The sequence below is a fragment of the Asterias amurensis genome, chromosome 19 (genome assembly GCF_032118995.1).
Source record: "Asterias amurensis chromosome 19, ASM3211899v1".
Taxonomy (NCBI): Eukaryota; Metazoa; Echinodermata; class Asteroidea; order Forcipulatida; family Asteriidae; genus Asterias; species Asterias amurensis.
Window position 1 is genome coordinate 8,116,797 of NC_092666.1, and position 18,254 is coordinate 8,135,050.

The following is an 18,254-nucleotide window of genomic DNA, read 5'->3' on the forward strand; positions in this document are numbered from 1 at the left end:
CAATTCTATATATAGCCCGTTGCCATGGTTACGGCTCATTTTGTTTTTTGGCCATTTTAGGCCGATTTTGGGGTCTGAAAAACTGGTTTTTAGCTCATATTTACAACTCCACCCAACCAAAATGCAACATTATTTCAAAAAACCTTTTATATCACTACAAAGTATCATCCTTGGCCTTTCTTGAGATAAAAAATTATTGCTTTAAAAACACCCTTGTGCTATTTTTGCATTATGCATTACAGTATGTTTTTAGAACTTGCAAAATCAACATTTTTACCCTATTTTTGGACCCCAAAATGTCAACTTGCCAGGGGTCTCAGAAAATTTCCCTTTCGGCTGTGATTAGGGCAAACAGTGGTCTTTCCATATCTGGTGTCAAAAACTTGGGCAATCGTATCCTGTTGTGACAGCACTGCCTCAAAAATAGACTTTTTTCCCCAAAACATGAAAAATGCCTTTTTAAGGGTCTTTTCACATAATATCGAAATACGTGTCCACGGTAAAAAAAAGAAAAGAATATTTTTCATTTTTTTGTGGATGGTAGGATGGTAGGGACTTGGGGTCCAAATAAACAGCATTTACATTTCAAATCATAATATAACACGTTGCCATGGTAACAGTTCATTTGTGTTTAGGCCACTTTAGGCTGATCTTGGGGAATGAAAAACTGTTTTTTTACTTAATATTTACAACTCCACCCCACCAAAAAAAAAAATTATTTCATAAAACCTTTTACATCACTACAAAGTATCATCCTTAGCTTTACTTGAGACAAAAAAATATTGCTATAAACTTCCCCCTTGTGCTATTTTTAGAACGTGCATTAGAGTATGTTTTTAGAACGTGCAAAATCAACATTTTTACCATATTTTTTGCCCTCAAAATTTCATTTTTTTCAGGGGTCTCAGAATATTTTCCTTTCGGTTTTGATCAGGGCCAAAATTTGTCTTTTTTATTTTCTGGTAAGAAAAACTTGGCAAGTGTATCCTGATGTTAACAGTACTGTCTCAAAAATAGACTTTTTTCCTCAAACAGAAAAATGCATTTTGAATTGTTTCTTCTTCATATTGAATTTCTAACATTAAAAAGTAATAATTCTTTCAATCTTGCAGCTTTTCCTTAGCACTAGTGGATTACCCAACATTGATCAGGAACTGTTGATGACCTTAATTTTACAATTTGCCCGGCCCAGCCCCAATCATATTTCTTGACATTGCATAAAACAATGTTTTGTGAATAGCGCCTCTTTTTGTGAAAGTGTTCGGTTGTTATTGGTGTTTTCATGTCTTCTGGGTAGAAACACTGTGTTTATTGTATCCTGTTGTGACTGATCATGCCTTAAGTATAGTAATTTTTCCAAAAACAATGCATGCTTGTTAAAAATCTGGCACTGTTTCCATGCCCTTTGAGTAATGAATACAAAGTTTTTATTTAAACATAATGGTATCCAACCAAACCATAACCAATGCTTTGCACTGAGAGTTCTTGATTTGGCTACTTTACCTATTGTACAGGTATGATTCCCATTGCAAGTAGAGTGCGATGAGCATTCTTTACAAGTTGTCTTTAATACAGGGCCTACTCTCCTTGGTCCCTGCCAGCTACCAAATGTAAAACTTTTCTTAGAGATAGAGATCATAAACAATGTAGTTTCTGTGCTTGCGGCAGATGGTTTGGAGCATCCAATCATGTCCAACACAAACGTGGGAAATTAAAAAGCAGGCTTAAAAGTGTTGGAAAAGTTTGCCAAGATCTGATTAAAAACAATGATACTAACGATTTGCAAGATGAGCGTAAGAGATTATTTAAAAGGAACACGTTGCCTGGGATCGGTTAAGTTGGTCTTTGAAATGCGTTTGTAACGGTTTGTTTTAAAATGCATGGTTAGAAAGATGTTTTTGAGTGATACTTGTGTGGATCATTATATTCTACTTTTAAAATATCTTTCTAATCATATGCATTTTTTAATAAACGTTTACAAACGCTTTTCAAATACCAACTCGACCGATCCAAGGCAACGTGTTCCTTTAATGAAACAACATTGAAAGAAGTTGTAAAAACTTGCACCTGCTGAACATAAATAAGTAAGATGCATTTGCAGTGACAAAAGTCTATTCAGGCTAGTTTGATATTTTTTCCATTCACTATCTTACTAATTCATAATTATTATATATGTCTCTGAGAACGATCAACAAAAAACATTGAATTGTTTATCACGTTAAATAAACTAACTCTTTTATTGTTTGCAACAGTACAATTGAAAGGAACCCCACCATAGATGGGGGAACTGCTTACAGAAGGCCAAAGCAGGTGATGGCAATTTAGCCCTTTAGTCCCTGCACCGCCCGAGTTTGCTGAAATCCAATTTCTCAAGAGTCTTGCAGTAAATTACTGGAATCATAGTTCAAATTTTAAAAGATAGCCATGGTTAATGTGTATGCACAATTTTTAACCCTTTCGGTAATATTTGTATAAAAGTACTCATGGGAACAATAAATGCCTCTCGTTAAACGGCTACGGTAATTTTTATGGCGAATATTTTTGTGCACGGATAAAATGAACACAATAGCTTTTCAAGGCTTTTTTCTGGCTCAATGCTCATACTGATTAAATGCGAAGGCGTTAATTTTTGACAATATCATAAATGATGAACAGTTTCCTGTTTACTAATGAGCGTTTTATTTTTCGTAAGAGCTAAATTATTTCATTATCATTAGCTTCGACAAGTCAACTGTGAAGGGAGAATTAATAACGAACTATAACAACTAGATATATTAACAAATGCGTAGACCTACTAATGACTATCGAGTTTTCTTTTGATGTTCCTTTTTTTCTACAAACACAAGCTAGCGAGGTTTCCTCGTACCGCATACAGTGTATCGCTATAATGCGGCTGGGCGGTACAGCGGCTAAATGGTTAGATACTTTGGATACAGTACTTTTAGAGCCTCTTTGTTCTGATTAGGATGATAATGTTTAGTTTGGTAGCGGGCAGGGGACCAAGAAGACTGTTATAAGGCCATGTAAAGACAAGAACAGTAAAGATTGCTCATCGCACTACTTCTCTTCTTGCAATGTGAATCATACCTGTACAACTAGGTAAAGTAGTTATGACAAAACAAGAACTCAGTGGCTTAAAGAGCATGGAAACAGTGCCATATTCTTTTAACAAGCATGCTCGTTTTTGTTTTTTATCAATTCAAACTAAGGGATAACTTCAAAATGCATTTTTATTGTTTTTGGAAAAATTACCATTTTTGAGGCAGAAGTGTCACAACAGGATACAATAAACCAAAGTGTTTCTCCCCAGTAGACATGCAAACCATAATGATAGCCCATCAAAACAAAAAGGGAAATATTCCGAGAACCAATAAAACATTAAAGACAGTACAAACTTTCTTGATGTGCAAGGGGAATTAAAAAATGTGACTTTCAAAAAAGAGGCGCTGTTCACAAAACTGTTATTTTATTTTATGCAATGTCAAGAAATATGATTGGGCCAGGGCCGGGGTGGGGCAAATTATAAGATTTAGGTCATCAACAAGTCCTGATCAATGTTTGGTAATGCACTAAACCTACAAAGTGCTTATAAAAGCTGCCAGATTGATGGAATTATAGCTAACTTCTTCATGTTATAAATTCAAAATGAAACAAATATTTCAATATGCATTTCTCTATGTTTTCGGGGAAAAGGGTCTATTTTTGAGACAGTTCTGTTACATCAGGATACAATTGCCCGAGTTTTTCTTACCAGAAATAAAAAGACAAATTATGGCCCTTATCAAAACCGAAAGGAAAATATTCTGAGACCCCTGAAAAAATGGAATTTTGAGGGCGAAAAAATTTGGTAAAAATGTTGATTTTGCAAGTTCTAAAAACATACTGTAATGCACGTTCTTAAAATAGCACAAGGGTGAAGTTTATAGCAATATTTTTTTTGTCTCAAGTAAAGCCAAGGATGATACTTTGTAGTGATGTAAAAGGTTTTATGAAATAATTTTGTTTTTTGGTGGGGAGGAGTTGTAAATATTAACTTAAAAAAACAGTTTTTCATTCCCCCAATATCGGCCCAAAGTGGCCTAAACACAAATGAACTGTTACCATGGCAACGTGTTATATTATGATTTGAAATGTAAATGTTGTTTGTTTGCACCCCAAGTCCCTACCATCCACAAAGTATAGGAAAAATATTCATGTTCTTTTACCATGGACACGTATGTCGATATTATGTGAAAAGACCCTTAAAAAGGCATTTTTCATGTTTTGGGGAAAAAAGTCTAGTTTTGAGGCAGTACTGGCCCAACAGGATACAATTGCCCAAGTTTTTGACACCAGATATGGAAAGACCAATGTTGGCCCTAATCACAGACGAAAGGAAAATTTTCTGAGACCCCTGGCAAGTTGACATTTTGGGGTCCAAAAATAGGGTAAAAATGTCGATTTTGCAAGTTCTAAAAACATACTGTAATGCAGGATGCAAAAATAACACAAGGGTGATATTTAAAGCAATAATTTTTTTTCGCAAGGAAGGCCAAGGATGATGCTTTGTAGTGATATAAAAGGTTTTTTTAATTAATATTGCATTTTGGTGGGGTGGAGTTGTAAATATGAGCTAAAAACCAGTTTTTCAGACCCCAAAATTGACCTAAAATGGCAAAAAATTTAAATGAGCCGTAACCATGGCAACGGGCTATATATAGAATTGAAAAGGCAATTTTGTTTACTTGCACCCCAAGGCCCTTCCACCCACAAAGTATAAAAAAAATTCATTTTTTGACCGTGAGCAAGTATGTCAACTATTTACCTGAACTGACTCTTAATATAACTAAAACTCCAATGATAGTCACTGCAAAGATGGGACTTTAGTCCGTTGACTGAAAATACTCAAACAGGTTTGAATTCAATCAGTCTAGCAGGAGAGCTGGATTATAGTGTGCAAATGTGTTTATGCAATTTATTGTGACTTACTATTTCTAAACATTGGGGAAACAAAGTACATCAGCAAACTACTTCAAACTTGTTTAACACGAATGATCTCTTTAATGACCTTTCCGTCTTCATATTATTCTCTTACAATGTTTCAATAATTGTCTGAAAATACCCACCGGTCTTGGCCCAACAGAGAGTAGAATATTCCTCCCTTGCCCATCATCTCTTTCTTGTTGCTGGTAGCAATTGACAGCCATGTAAGGAATATCATCTGCGTTCCTGGATCTGCTACTCACATTGAATGAAACTGAATTCTGAGAGAACACCCATACATCCTCTTTATGGATCTCCTGAAACAATAAGGTGGGAGGAAAACTTGTGAGAAAAGTTAGATACTTCCCTTTGTTTTGTTTTGTAGCTATATAAAAAAACATCTTTTCTGAGGTTCTTTTGTCTTGTTTTAATACAGTGAGAAAGCAAATTGGCCGAATTTTGTACTGCTTTAATTGTCAAAATCTGTACTTTTTTGTGAATTAAGTGTTCTTATCTTTGAAAATCTAATTAATGAAAAGTACAGTTTACTTGAAGCAGAACTCCCTTGACAATTGCACGAGTCTCTTAAAAATTGCTTGTTTAACAAAGTTTTGACTACATTTATGTAATCAAGATCAGCCAAGCCAAAATGTCAAACTATTTTTAACTACATGTTATGTATATTCAAGTGATGAACCTGTATAAGATTTCTTTACCTGGTTGTTTTGTGGTCTCACTTCCCATCCCTCATCGATTCTTGTCATCTCCACACTCATGTGCCCTTGATTTTTGCGAAACTGCAGATCTCTAAAGGCATCCAAGATTTCAGATGTTCTTTCCTTCTCAAATTCAAGAACTCTCTGAGGAAAACCCCCCAAAATAATAAAAAGGTTGTAACAAAATCACAATGAAACAAAAATATATTAAACTAAAGTTTACCCAAGCAAAATGAAAGACAACTATATCAGCAGAAGTGTAACCGTTTGTAACTTTATAACAAGTTAAAGATTCCAAGTCTGCAATCTAGTTTTTAGTAATAACAATGGTACAACTATTTTCACTTGTTTTTGAAGACGCTACTTGCTGTCAAGTAAGACGAGCCTGTTCTTCCAATAGGTCTGTAATCACTAATTTGAATGCTAAAAATTTGAAATGCATGTGAAGAAGAACAGTTTAAAAGTGTCTAAAATAATTCTTTTAATGTTTTGCATGAATCAATTTAAATAGATTTAGTTCGATTTTCAAGTACCTGCTCAGAGACCCTGTCATCCTTCCAAACGTAAACCCGAAAAGCATAACTTTTTGGATCAAAGATGTCTCCAAAGGCACCAACTCTTACTCGTTTTCGACTTTTACCCAAGGATCTGCCGAACAATGTGAACAGAGAGAAATGTTTGACCAGAAAAATGGCTTTGTCTCCCTGAGCAGACACCAACTGACCATCAGTGCTGCTATCAAGGGCTTGCCAGGATTCTGAAGAAGCTGAAGACATCTTGGCAGTAAACTCCCAATCTGATGATTCTGCATGATGAGGAAAAGACAACACCACACTTTTTTTGAATGTGAGACCTGGAGGACCACATTGAACCGCTGGTGACAATTGTTCCTCTTCACTATTGACTGTATCAGCAACTACTTCATCAGGGTTGACATAGATATACACCAGCTGGGGAGGGCCTTCAGGTATTGCACCATGCGGAATGATAAGGTGCACATCATATTTCTCCAGAGCCAAAATGCCACCTCTATTATTGAAGAAGCCAACAGCCATGTATGGTAACTGCAGCAAGATGCCAGTCTTCTCTTTGGCACTGATGTCCTTAGTATGGTTGTTAAACTTATTCAGTACATCTTTAAGATGGGAAGGCGTTTCTGGAAAATAACAAAGTTATCACTTTCACAACATGTTTTTTTTTAATCATGAAAGGAGGCATATGAGATTCAATGGGATTTCAAATTGTACATAGTTGGAAAACAATCAAGTGTGGTTTGCAGAGACACCATGTAAATAAACCTTCTCTATAAGCTGCAGTGGTTCTGAAAAGAACCGGGTTAACAATCAGTTATTCTTATAATACCACAAGTCAGAGAGTTTCTTTTTATTTGCATGGTGTCTCTACAAACCTTACTTGATCATGAAGGATTAGGTTGCACGAATTTAGCACATGTGTTTTTTTTTAAGCCAATTTTCAAAAGGCAATTTGGTTAAGAAATACCCCAGTTGAAGTAACTAGAGGTTTGTTTTCCTTTAAAAAAATTAATACACATAAAAGGTGCAAGTTCCTAGATGATTATCATGACAAAAAAGCAAGGTATACTCATCCTCTACTACTACAGTGCTTCTCCTCATGGTAATAGCCAGGCATTATTTAGTTCAAATTTTTATGGACCAGCCTTTGACAGTTTGCTCACCATTTTTTAGTGCCATCTGTGTATCTGCTTGAGTAGTCTGTGTGATTGAAGTAAATCCTGCAGCATCCAGATTGCTGTCTTCATCAATGGGCTTGTCAGTGACATCCTGATCACAAAAAAACATATTTTTGGTTGTACATTCACTCTCATGTTGTCCAGTAAAAATGAGTCCACTTTGTGGTAAAAGCAAGACACTCTGCACTTTTACTTTATACCCAAACAAGACATTTTAGATAATGTGCTATCTCAAGTTCCATGTACGTTCTTGAAACTGATTGGCAGACAATTTGAAAAGATTTCGGATAGGACACAATTACTCAAGACTGATGGATGCTTCCAGACCTCTGTATTTGTTTACAACTCATCGGAGGAACATTTTGGGAGAGTTTACCTTTAACCGAGTGCAGCGAAGAGCTGAATGTAATTCTGGCAGGGATATTTTCAAACTAATGGCATTCTGAGATCTTCTCCATACTTTAAGACCAGTCTTAGTTACAATGGGAAATGACGGAGGTATTGCCCCCACAGTAGCCAGGTTAGGTGCTGGCCTGCATTTTCTCCCTTCTGACACTTCTGACGTTGCTTTTGAGATATTATTAGTTGGTACAAGATAAATAGTGTACCTTTGTTTATTAAACATATTCATTGACCATTTGTTAAAACCCAATCAATAATTAATTGCACCTTGTTTGCGTTGCATCTTAGACTATATAGGATTTTTTTGCGATTTTTATTCAGCAATAATTTAGAGATTTTTGTATCCACAAATTCAAAATACTAAGAATAGTCAATACTTACAGATACTATGGTAGCCTCAGGAGACCCTCCAGATTCAACTGAAGCTTGTTCTAAAGCAAATTACAAGTTTAAATATCATCAATGAGTGATGTTTATAGATAGGATTTGAAGCATTGCATGGTGAGATATCAATATATATTTGGTTTGTGGTAACACCATGTGTGTGTATCTACTTGCCAGGTAGAGTTAGATCTATCAGAGTGTTCGGGAGACTTCTCAGTTCGGAGAAGAACTGTCCTGTTTTTAACTACTATCTGGGAAGAAGGTATACAAAGTTGGCTCGGACGACTACTTAAGGATCGTAATTAACTGCACTACTGTGGAGTCAGCTTGCTCTAATCATTGACAAGAGCAAGGTAGTCGAAACGTTGAGACCAATTCAAGAACTGACTTCACATTGCCTGATGCACATAGGTGTAGGCCCTAAATGTAAAACATTTAAGTTATTTTTGCGCTTAGTGTAAGTTTATTAAATACTGAATTGAATTGTTAAATGTAAACTGCTCACAAAAAATTAGGAAACTTTTTTTAACCAAGTATATCTTTATTATTTATAACTCCCTTTGTATATATGTTATATTATCAATGCAAAGCTGAAGTGTTCCTCTTTTAAATGATACCACATTTGCAATGATGACATGTTGCTGAATTTGGCTACATGAATGACAATGAGGCAAAGTCACAATTTAAATGTGCCAAAATTGCTTTTTTTATATATATATTTTTTTTTTTATGCAAGTCGCCACACACAAAAGGCCCACTTCAAGGTGTGGGCTACAATTATTTTTGTCCAGAGGCCGTTGCCACCTACTCCTAGGGCTGAAACAGCGTTACCCCTTTTACAGTCCATCCGGATGTAGGCTTGGGTATCATCAGTCCAAAGCCTGGCCGGTAGAGCAGGAAGCACTACCTCCCCAATTTTATGTAGCAATTGTCACGACCGGGATTCGAACCCACACTCTGCTGGTCAAACAGCAGAGCTCGAGTCCAGTGCTCTTTGATCAATAATCAAACCGGTCAAGCTTCCGAACCATGAATGGTTTACACAAAGATTTGCACCAGTGAGCACTTAGCCCTAATTTCTTGAAACACAACTTGTTTGGGTATTTACTGAACTTCTTGTCTGCTATAGTGCATTGAGATCAGTAAGTTGTCTTGCTTGTTTGAATTACAGTGTCAACTCGTTTGTTCACACATTAACACATTTAGTCCATGTTTTTTATTATTTTCAATTGTTGTCCCTTCCTCTTATTGCTGCGGTGTTTTGTTGTGGGTGTAGTTTTTTTGTTTTCAATAGTCTGATTTTGTTGTGTTTTAATGATTTCTATTGTGTGATTCTTAAATGTTTCAGTGCAATCACCTTTTTATATTGTATAATTATATTTTTATCGTTGGCAGGGGTCTGGTTTTACACATCTTTTGATGACAGTTTTATACTTTTGTTTTAGCCTTGACAGCCCCTGTACAACTTGCAACTATTGTGTATGTCTAAAGATTTAAAATAAATAAATAAATACAAAATAAATAATTGCTAATTTTGGCACATGTGATTTGCGACTTTGGCTCATTCTCATTAAGGTGGCAAAGTCCAGCATGTCATCATTGCAAATGTGGTATTATCTTAAAGAGGAACACTTCAGCTCTGCATTGATAATATCACATATACAAAGCGAGTTATAAATAATAAAGTTACACCTGATTAAAAAAAAAGTTTCCTTAATATGTGTGGGCAGTTTATGATCTGATCCAATTCCCTGTAAGAAATAAGTTTGTTCTTACCTTGTCTTTTAGTCCTTGTCCCTTCAGCTTTATGCAAGAACATTATTTGACTGAGCATGATCTCCTTTTCATTGTTAACAAATTTTTCATTTTCGCCATAAATCGTCATGTCAATAAAATCTGTGACGCTCTCCATGACGTATTTCCAGAAGTCAATACCATGGGACAACCTACCATGAATACGATGCACAGAATATACAGAACATATCACCATAAAGATGGAATGACCAATGTGCTGCTCTTGCCAGTCTCTATGACATTGCACCCAGTGGAGACAATCTTTCACCAAATCAGTCTGTTCTGTGATCAGTTCAAACTCATTTTGCTGTTTACCAACCTCTCCTGCAGGTAGATCCTCTTGCTTAAAGAACGCTTTCTCCAGCTTGCTGCCTTTTTTCTGCTTTTGCAGATCTGTGAGGTTTTGAACCAATTGCTGCTGTGTGTTAATGAGCACATTCAGATTCTTCATGTACTGCTCTTGATAGGCAGGCTTCTTTACTAGCAAGGTCTGTGAAACCAACTTTTGGAAATCATCAACTAGCATTTGTTGACAGTAAGATACACTCTCTGTCATGTACAATTTTGTATCATACTTTTGGACACGTGAAGAACCATAACTTCTTCTCAGCTCTATTCCAAGATTGTTCAATGTTTCCTGTAACGTAAATTGGGCTTTCTTCATTTTGTCTTGATCTTGTTCCTCTGATACTTTGGTGTCTGTTATCACTTGAGCTTCATCAACAGATTTCATCCTATGTAGATTCAGCTTTAATGACACCAAGTGGATCTTACTCAAAAGAACATCTAATTCTGACAAGTCTCTTGATGTCTGTTGATCCAGTTGACTGTCAGTTGCTCTTTGGTTTACACTTGTAGCCATTTCTTGTTGGAAGTTTACAAGCTGTTCCTGCTCTTTGATCAATTTCTCCACCAATGAATGTAACTGAGGAGGAGTTTCTGTTGTTACCAGGTTTGAGAGCTCATAAATTTCCTTTGAGATATGTCTCATATGCTTCAGAGGAAACAAACAAATAAATCAGAACATTTTTGAAATAATGAAAAGATTAAGGTTAAAACGCAAGAATGGGGGAAACTATCTCAAAGATAAAATAGGGCATTCAACTGTAAGAAGTCTTGGTCCATGAAGATATTTAAAGAATTGAGGGATCAAGGTCAACTTACTAGAGTATTTCTTATAGATTGATTAAAGATTGACCAATAACGATACTTTTTACTAGTTTCAACCAAAGGAAGCTGCATCCAAAGTAATGGATTCTTTAGTAACAAGTAACCAATTATCTAGTCAAGCTTAAGACCCATCCAACAACGTAGCTTATTAACTTAGCCATGTAAAATACATCACGTCTTTAGTCATCAGGGAAAAAAGTACCTCACTTCACTGTTTCCTGAACTACCATGACAATTATGAAATCCTGACAGCATTTTGTAGATCATAGCTGATACCAAACAAAACACTTGTTCTTTTCAGGTAATAATGCGAACAATTTTCAGGATTAACTAAATCTCGATGGCATTACTCTATTCAACTAGTTATTAAGTGAAAGTTATTTGCTGATTATAATGTATATTTCTGTACAAGTAATTCTCAATGTCTGCACAAACTTCTTCAGATCAACTGCAGGTAACATATAGGTCACTAATGGTTACAAACAAAAAGGTCAACATTGGCCGAGAAATATAAGAACCTATTCGCATTAAACTTCATGATTTCAAGTAAATTTAAGGCTACTTTTACCTCCATATGCTACGCATTGGTATCTGAACCACAATTCCCCGCTACCATTATAAAGTGGCATCCACTTTTGACTAAAGTAATTATTGAATCAGAGAAAGTGTCTCACCTCAGTTTTGTCTTCTTGCCGTTTCTTTAAAGCTTTATAAAAAAAAATTAAAAAACATGAATAAGGCCTTTCATATAGTTGCTGTTAAAATCCTAAACCAAGCACATTTGGAAACTTTGAAAAACCAGCTTTCAAAAACAATATCAACCTTACAGTTCTTCAAACAGTTTCAAAAACACAAATTTTAACTTAAAGTTGAGTAAAAACATTATACATCTCTTTTGATTATTAAATTTGATTATTTGATTATTGAGAGTGACGCATGGTGTGCCAAGGTGGAGTGAGGGAAGATGAAGAGAGTGAAGCATGGTGTGCCAAGGTGGAGTGAGGGAAGATGAAGAGAGTGAAGCATAGTGAGCCAAGGTGGAGTGAGGGAAGATAAAGAGAGTGAAGCATGGTGAGCCAATGTGGAGTGAGGGAAGATGAAGAGAGTGAAGCATGGTGTGCCAAGGTGGAGTGAGGGAAGATGAAGAGAGTGAAGCATGGTGTGCCAAGGTGGAGTGAGGGAAGATGAAGAGAGTGAAGCATGGTGTGCCAAGGTGGAGTGAGGGATGATGAAGAGAGTGAAGCATGGTGTGCCAAGGTGGAGTGAGGGAAGATGAAGAGAGTGAAGCATGGTGTGCCAAGGTGGAGTGAGGGAAGATGAAGAGAGTGAAGCATGGTGTGCCAAGGTGGAGTGAGGGATGATGAAGAGAGTGAAGCATGGTGTGCCAAGGTGGAGTGAGGGAAGATGAAGAGTGTGAAGCATGGTGTGCCAAGGTGGAGTGAGGGAAGATGAAGAGAGTGAAGCATGGTGTGCCAAGGTGGAGTGAGGGAAGATGAAGAGAGTGAAGCATGGTGTGCCAAGGTGGAGTGAGGGAAGATGAAGAGAGTGAAGCATGGTGTGCCAAGGTGGAGTGAGGGAAGATGAAGAGAGTGAAGCATGGTGTGCCAAGGTGGAGTGAGGGAAGATGAAGAGAGTGAAGCATGGTGTGCCAAGGTGGAGTGAGGGATGATGAAGAGAGTGAAGCATGGTGTGCCAAGGTGGAGTGAGGGAAGATGAAGAGTGTGAAGCATGGTGTGCCAAGGTGGAGTGAGGGAAGATGAAGAGAGTGAAGCATGGTGTGCCAAGGTGGAGTGAGGGAAGATGAAGAGAGTGAAGCATGGTGTGCCAAGGTGGAGTGAGGGAAGATGAAGAGAGTGAAGCATGGTGTGCCAAGGTGGAGTGAGGGAAGATGAAGAGAGTGAAGCATGGTGTGCCAAGGTGGAGTGAGGGATGATGAAGAGAGTGAAGCATGGTGTGCCAAGGTGGAGTGAGGGAAGATGAAGAGTGTGAAGCATGGTGTGCCAAGGTGGAGTGAGGGAAGATGAAGAGAGTGAAGCATGGTGTGCCAAGGTGGAGTGAGGGAAGATGGAGAGAGTGAAGCATGGTGTGCCAAGGTGGAGTGAGGGAAGATGAAGATAGTGAAGCATGGTGTGTCAAGTAGAGAGAGATGAAGAGAGTGAAGCATGGTGTGTCAAGGTGGAGTGAGGGAAGATGAAGAGAGTGAAGCATGGTGTGCCAAGGTGGAGTGAGGGAAGATGAAGAGAGTGAGGCATGGTGTGCCAAGGTGGAGTGAGGGAAGATGGAGAGAGTGAAGCATGGTGTGTCAAGGTGGAGTGAGGGAAGATGAAGAGAGTGAAGCATGGTGAGCCAAGGTGGAGTGAGGGAAGATGAAGAGAGTGAAGCATGGTGAGCCAAGGTGGAGTGAGGGAAGATGAAGAGAGTGAAGCATGGTGTGCCAAGGTGGAGTGAGGGAAGATGAAGAGAGTGAAGCATGGTGAGCCAAGGTGGAGTGAGGGAAGATGAAGAGAGTGAAGCATGGTGTGCCAAGGTGGAGTGAGGGAAGATGAAGAGAGTGAAGCATGGTGTGCCAAGGTGAAGTGGGGGAAGATGAAGAGAGTGAAGCATGGTGAGCCAAGGTGGAGTGAGGGAAGATGAAGAGAGTGAAGCATGGTGAGCCAAGGTGGAGTGAGGGAAGATGAAGAGAGTGAAGCATGGTGTGCCAAGGTGGAGTGAGGAAAGATGAAGAGAGTGAGGCATGGTGTGCCAAGGTGGAGTGAGGAAAAGGAGAGAGTGAGGGAAATGAAATCATTACTTTCATATAAGATGTATGTTGGTATACCTTCATCTTTATCTGACAACGAAGTTTTTTTCGTACTGGTCTTGAGCCCTTCCAGGTCAGATTCCTGTACCAAGGAGAAAAATAATGTGAATGTTTCTATCAATCAATGGTGTAACTCCAAGCTTGTTCATATTGAAAACAAAAATAAAGTAAACAAACCACAAGTACAAATCTAACATATATATACTACAGGGGGAAACAATGCTCTGGAAACTTGAGACTTCATAGCTACATTAAACGAAAATGCATTAAATTAAGTGCTTTTCATTTTAAGAAACAAGGTACATCGTACATTCAGTATGGACGGTCATTTGTTAATCAGTAATCTTTTTTCTTTCAACCTTGATTGTTATCGTGACACTTGTGTCCTTGAGCAAGATACTTTACTATAATTGCTTCTCTTCACCCAGGGGTATAAATGTGTACCTGCGAGGGTAGAGGTTGATATTGTGAATGAAAAGCTTTTGGAGCGCCACGGCAGCTCGGGGATGTATAATGGGAGCTGAGAAAGATTAAAGGGATGTTTATTGGCCCAATGACCAGGGGACTAATGTAAAGCGCATTGATACGGTTTATTGTGTAATGCGCTATATAAGAATTTGTTATTATTATTATCAGCAGTATCTATTTGATATTTAACAGGTAGACTGAAACTTAGAAACTACCAAAGTTTAAAGTGGCATCAGCTTTTGACTAAGATAAGTATGTCTTACATCAGTTTGGTCATCTTGCTTCGACTGTTTCAAATCAGTTGGGTCATCCTGCAGTGAGTACCTTACTACATTTGAGTCATCTTGCATCTCTTTCTCTGAATGTAAACAACATGTAAACCAGTTCGCTTCGTGAATAGTCTGTTCCTCTGAAACAGGTACATTTACAAAATTTGAAAGACCAGATTTGAAAAAAAACAAAGAAAAAAACCCACATCATCAACCCATTATTTTCTGTTGTACCCATACATCGATGAGCACTTCATCCTCATCCATTTCCCAAAGTCATGTGATTTGATTTGAACTTTGTTAATATACTGAAATCTGTTTAATCCATGGGCAAATTACTCAAGTGGGATTTGAACCCAGTGCCCTTGTAATCAAAGAGCAGGTGTTTTAGGAACAATTTTGTTGATCTATAGTGGCAGAACATTTGCTCTAAAAAAGGTCAAGGTCCAGGTTTTTTCGAATGACTGCAGGATTGTATAATTTGATACACTGCTTAACTATAAACTATTCTTTATCCCTTTTGTAAAATTTAGTATTTATTTAATTGTATTGCATGTTTATGATGTGATCCTTCACTAAGATAACAGACCATAAGTAATAAGTTTGTTCTTCTTACTTTGTCTTTTATTCCACATTTCAGCTTTATCCAAGAAATATTCTTGATGGTGAATGATGCTCTTTTCATAAGCGAATCCGTTCATCGCCCTGTGATAACAACGGATGGTTTCCATGAAAACCATCCAAGTAAAACCACGGGACGTCCAACCATGAATACGATGCACAGTAAGTACAGAATAAATCACAATTAATATGGAACGACCAGGTTGCTGCTCTTGCCATCCTCTATGACATTCTATCCAGCGGTGCCAATCTTTCACCAAATCAGTCTGTTCATTGATCAGTTCCAGTTCATTGAGTTGTTTGCCAATCTCCCCTGCAGGTAGATCATCTTGCTTAGAGGACGCCTTCTCCAGCTTGCTGCCTTTTTTCTGCTTTTGCAGATCTGTGAGGTTCTGAACCAATTGCTGCTGTGTGTTAATGACCACATTGAGATTCTTCATGTACTGCTCTTGATAGGCAGGCTCCTTTACCAGTAGGGTATGTGGAACCAACTGTTGCAAATCATCAACTAGCATTTGTTGGCAGTAGTATACACTTTCTATCATGTGCTGTTTTTTTTCATTATTTCCGACATGTGGTGGTGTACAATCAGGATTTATCAGGTCGAGAACAAGATGCATCAGTGTCCACTCTAGTTTAGAAGGAGCCTGTTTCATTTTGTCATGATGTTGTTTCTCTGATACTTTGGTGTCCGTTTTCATTTGAGCTTCATCAACAGATTTCATCCTATGTAGATTCAGCTTTAATGACACCAAGTGGATCTTACTCAAAAGAACATCTAATTCTGACAAGTCTCTTGATGGATGTTGATCCAGTTGACTGTCAGTTGCTCTTTGGTGTACACTTATAGCCATTTCTTGTTGGAAGTTTACAAGCTGTTTCTGTTCCTTGATCAATTTCTCCATCAATGAATGTAACTGACCAGGTAGCATCTCTGTTGTTACCATAGTTGATAGCTCATCGATTTCGTTTAAGATGTGCCTCAAATGCTTAAGAAAAATCAGAACAGTTTTGAAATGAGTGAAAAGTAAAGGATAAAGTGTAATAAAGAGATGGTATGAAGGGACAAATGCAAACGGAATACATAGTTGGGGAAACTACCCGAGTAATCAGGGCAGTCATCTGTAAGAAGTTTTGGTTTGTGAAGCTATTTATACACATAGCTGAGGGATCAACCGTAAGTGTTCCTTATAGACTGGTAAAAGGTTGACCAGTAACAACTTATTTTATAAGTTTCAACCAAAGGGAGCTGCTTTTGAAGTGGTGGATTGTTAGTGAAAGACAAGTAAGCCATCATGTTATCAAGCTATAAGGCCTATCCAGCAATGTAGCTCAAAACTACATAACACAAGTTGATAATCCTTAACACATTCTTTAGAACACAGTTGATTCCCAGCGATAACACTTGTTTGTTCTCGGTAGGAGTCTAATGTAAGTAATTTCGCTCATCATGTATTAATTTGCCAGGATTTAGTTAAATTTGTATGTCAATACACCAGATAATAAGTTACAAGTTGAATATTTGAGTAACATATAAATTTGACATTTTAAATTTGTGCATTTGATCAGACAGTTTTACTTTCAAAGATCATTGCCATGAAACTGAAGGGTAACAATCTTAACCCCTAGTAGGTATACCGCATGATCAAAGAGGTTTATGCACAGAGGTGGGGACATGATAAGTCAGAGCTTGCTTGATAATGTTTGTAAGGCAGAAACTTAAACTTAAAATTGATAAGTAAAAACCAAACAGTGACAGTTGTAATGTATTTTGTTGTGCAACATTTCGTTTTGAAAGTGTCGTCCTTAAGTTCAACATCCTCTGGATCGGATTCCATTATCACATTATTGTATTTAATTGTGGATAAGGCATCTTTTGTACGCAATAGCAAACTATTTATTAGCAAACCTTTTCTCCTTCCTGCACTTCTCTTAGTAGTTCTACTTCTGTGTATTAAAAAAGGCACGCACAAATTAATTGAGTACACCTGTGTATAACTGATAGCAAGAACAATGACAAAATAAACACACTTCTGAGTGTTAACTCTAGTTTAAAATGAGCCTCTTTCATTTTGTCATGATGTTGTTTCTCTGATACTTTGGTGTCTGTTTTCAATTGGGCTTCATCTACAGATTTAATCCTATGTAGATTCAGCTTCAATGACACCAAGTGAATCTTACTCGAAAGAACATGTAATTCTGACAAGTCTCTTGATGGATGTTGATCCAGTTGACTTTCAGTTGCTCTTTGGTTTACACCTGTAGCCATTTCTTGTCGGAAGTTTACAAGCTAGTTTTTTTTAAACTAAATAAATTTCTGCTCTGATGTGGATTGCGCAAAGGTAATAAAGTTCCTAGCATCATTTTGCAACTTACCCCATCAATTTTCTCGGGTGTCATGCAAGGGCTAATTTCCAATTTCAGACGAGACTTCTTTTACATTTTCTTTATTTTTTATTTTTTTATATTTTTATTTCATTCGCTTTTATCTTTGTAAGCAATGAATAATGTCAATACAAAAACTACATCACTTTACTAACCATAATCATATTCGTCATCTTCATAGGTCGTCATCTTAGAAGAAAGGTCCAGCTAGATAAAACAAATCGACAGAAGATTACACTTAAATGGTTCCCAAATTTGTGGTGTTTTTTGTGTGTTATTATTTTTTGTTAAGATAACCATTGATCAATCATAAAACCTGCATTAAAATCAAATGTTTTAATACTGTTGCGTTCCTCGCATGAGGCGAGTGTGCTGGCCTATCACATACGAAGAAGACAATAATAAAGTTGCAAGAGTCTGACTTTACTGACAACATGAACTGGTAATTTATTCACAGCTGAATCACTTATGACATTACAACATGTGATGTGGTAGCGCAATAATGCCACTAGTGTTTATATTCGGTTTATAAGCCACTAATCATAAAAAGGAGAACTGAGGTACTGGGTCTA

The 18,254-nt window shown here is 37.3% G+C and overlaps 1 protein-coding gene across 5 annotated transcripts in view; it reads right to left on the minus strand.

Annotated features, from left to right (window-relative positions):
• Positions 1-18,254, minus strand: part of LOC139951357 (uncharacterized) — a 50,375-nt gene that overhangs the window by 12,424 nt on the left and 19,697 nt on the right. For 3 of the 5 annotated variants that reach the window (XM_071950216.1, XM_071950215.1, XM_071950214.1), the window contains 12 exons: positions 17,838-17,889; positions 17,207-17,244; positions 15,293-16,286; positions 14,671-14,816; positions 13,958-14,021; positions 11,814-11,845; positions 9,952-10,963; positions 8,173-8,222; positions 7,375-7,480; positions 6,212-6,834; positions 5,679-5,822; positions 5,106-5,279 (listed from right to left, as the gene is read on the minus strand). In XM_071950216.1, coding sequence (XP_071806317.1) covers positions 5,106-5,279; positions 5,679-5,822; positions 6,212-6,834; positions 7,375-7,480; positions 8,173-8,222; positions 9,952-10,963; positions 11,814-11,845; positions 13,958-14,021; positions 14,671-14,816; positions 15,293-16,286; positions 17,207-17,244; positions 17,838-17,889 — 3,435 coding nt within the window. The remainder of the gene's footprint in view (positions 1-5,105; positions 5,280-5,678; positions 5,823-6,211; positions 6,835-7,374; positions 7,481-8,172; positions 8,223-9,951; positions 10,964-11,813; positions 11,846-13,957; positions 14,022-14,670; positions 14,817-15,292; positions 16,287-17,206; positions 17,245-17,837; positions 17,890-18,254) is intronic. The other 2 variants (XM_071950217.1, XM_071950218.1) reach the window with 2 other exon arrangements.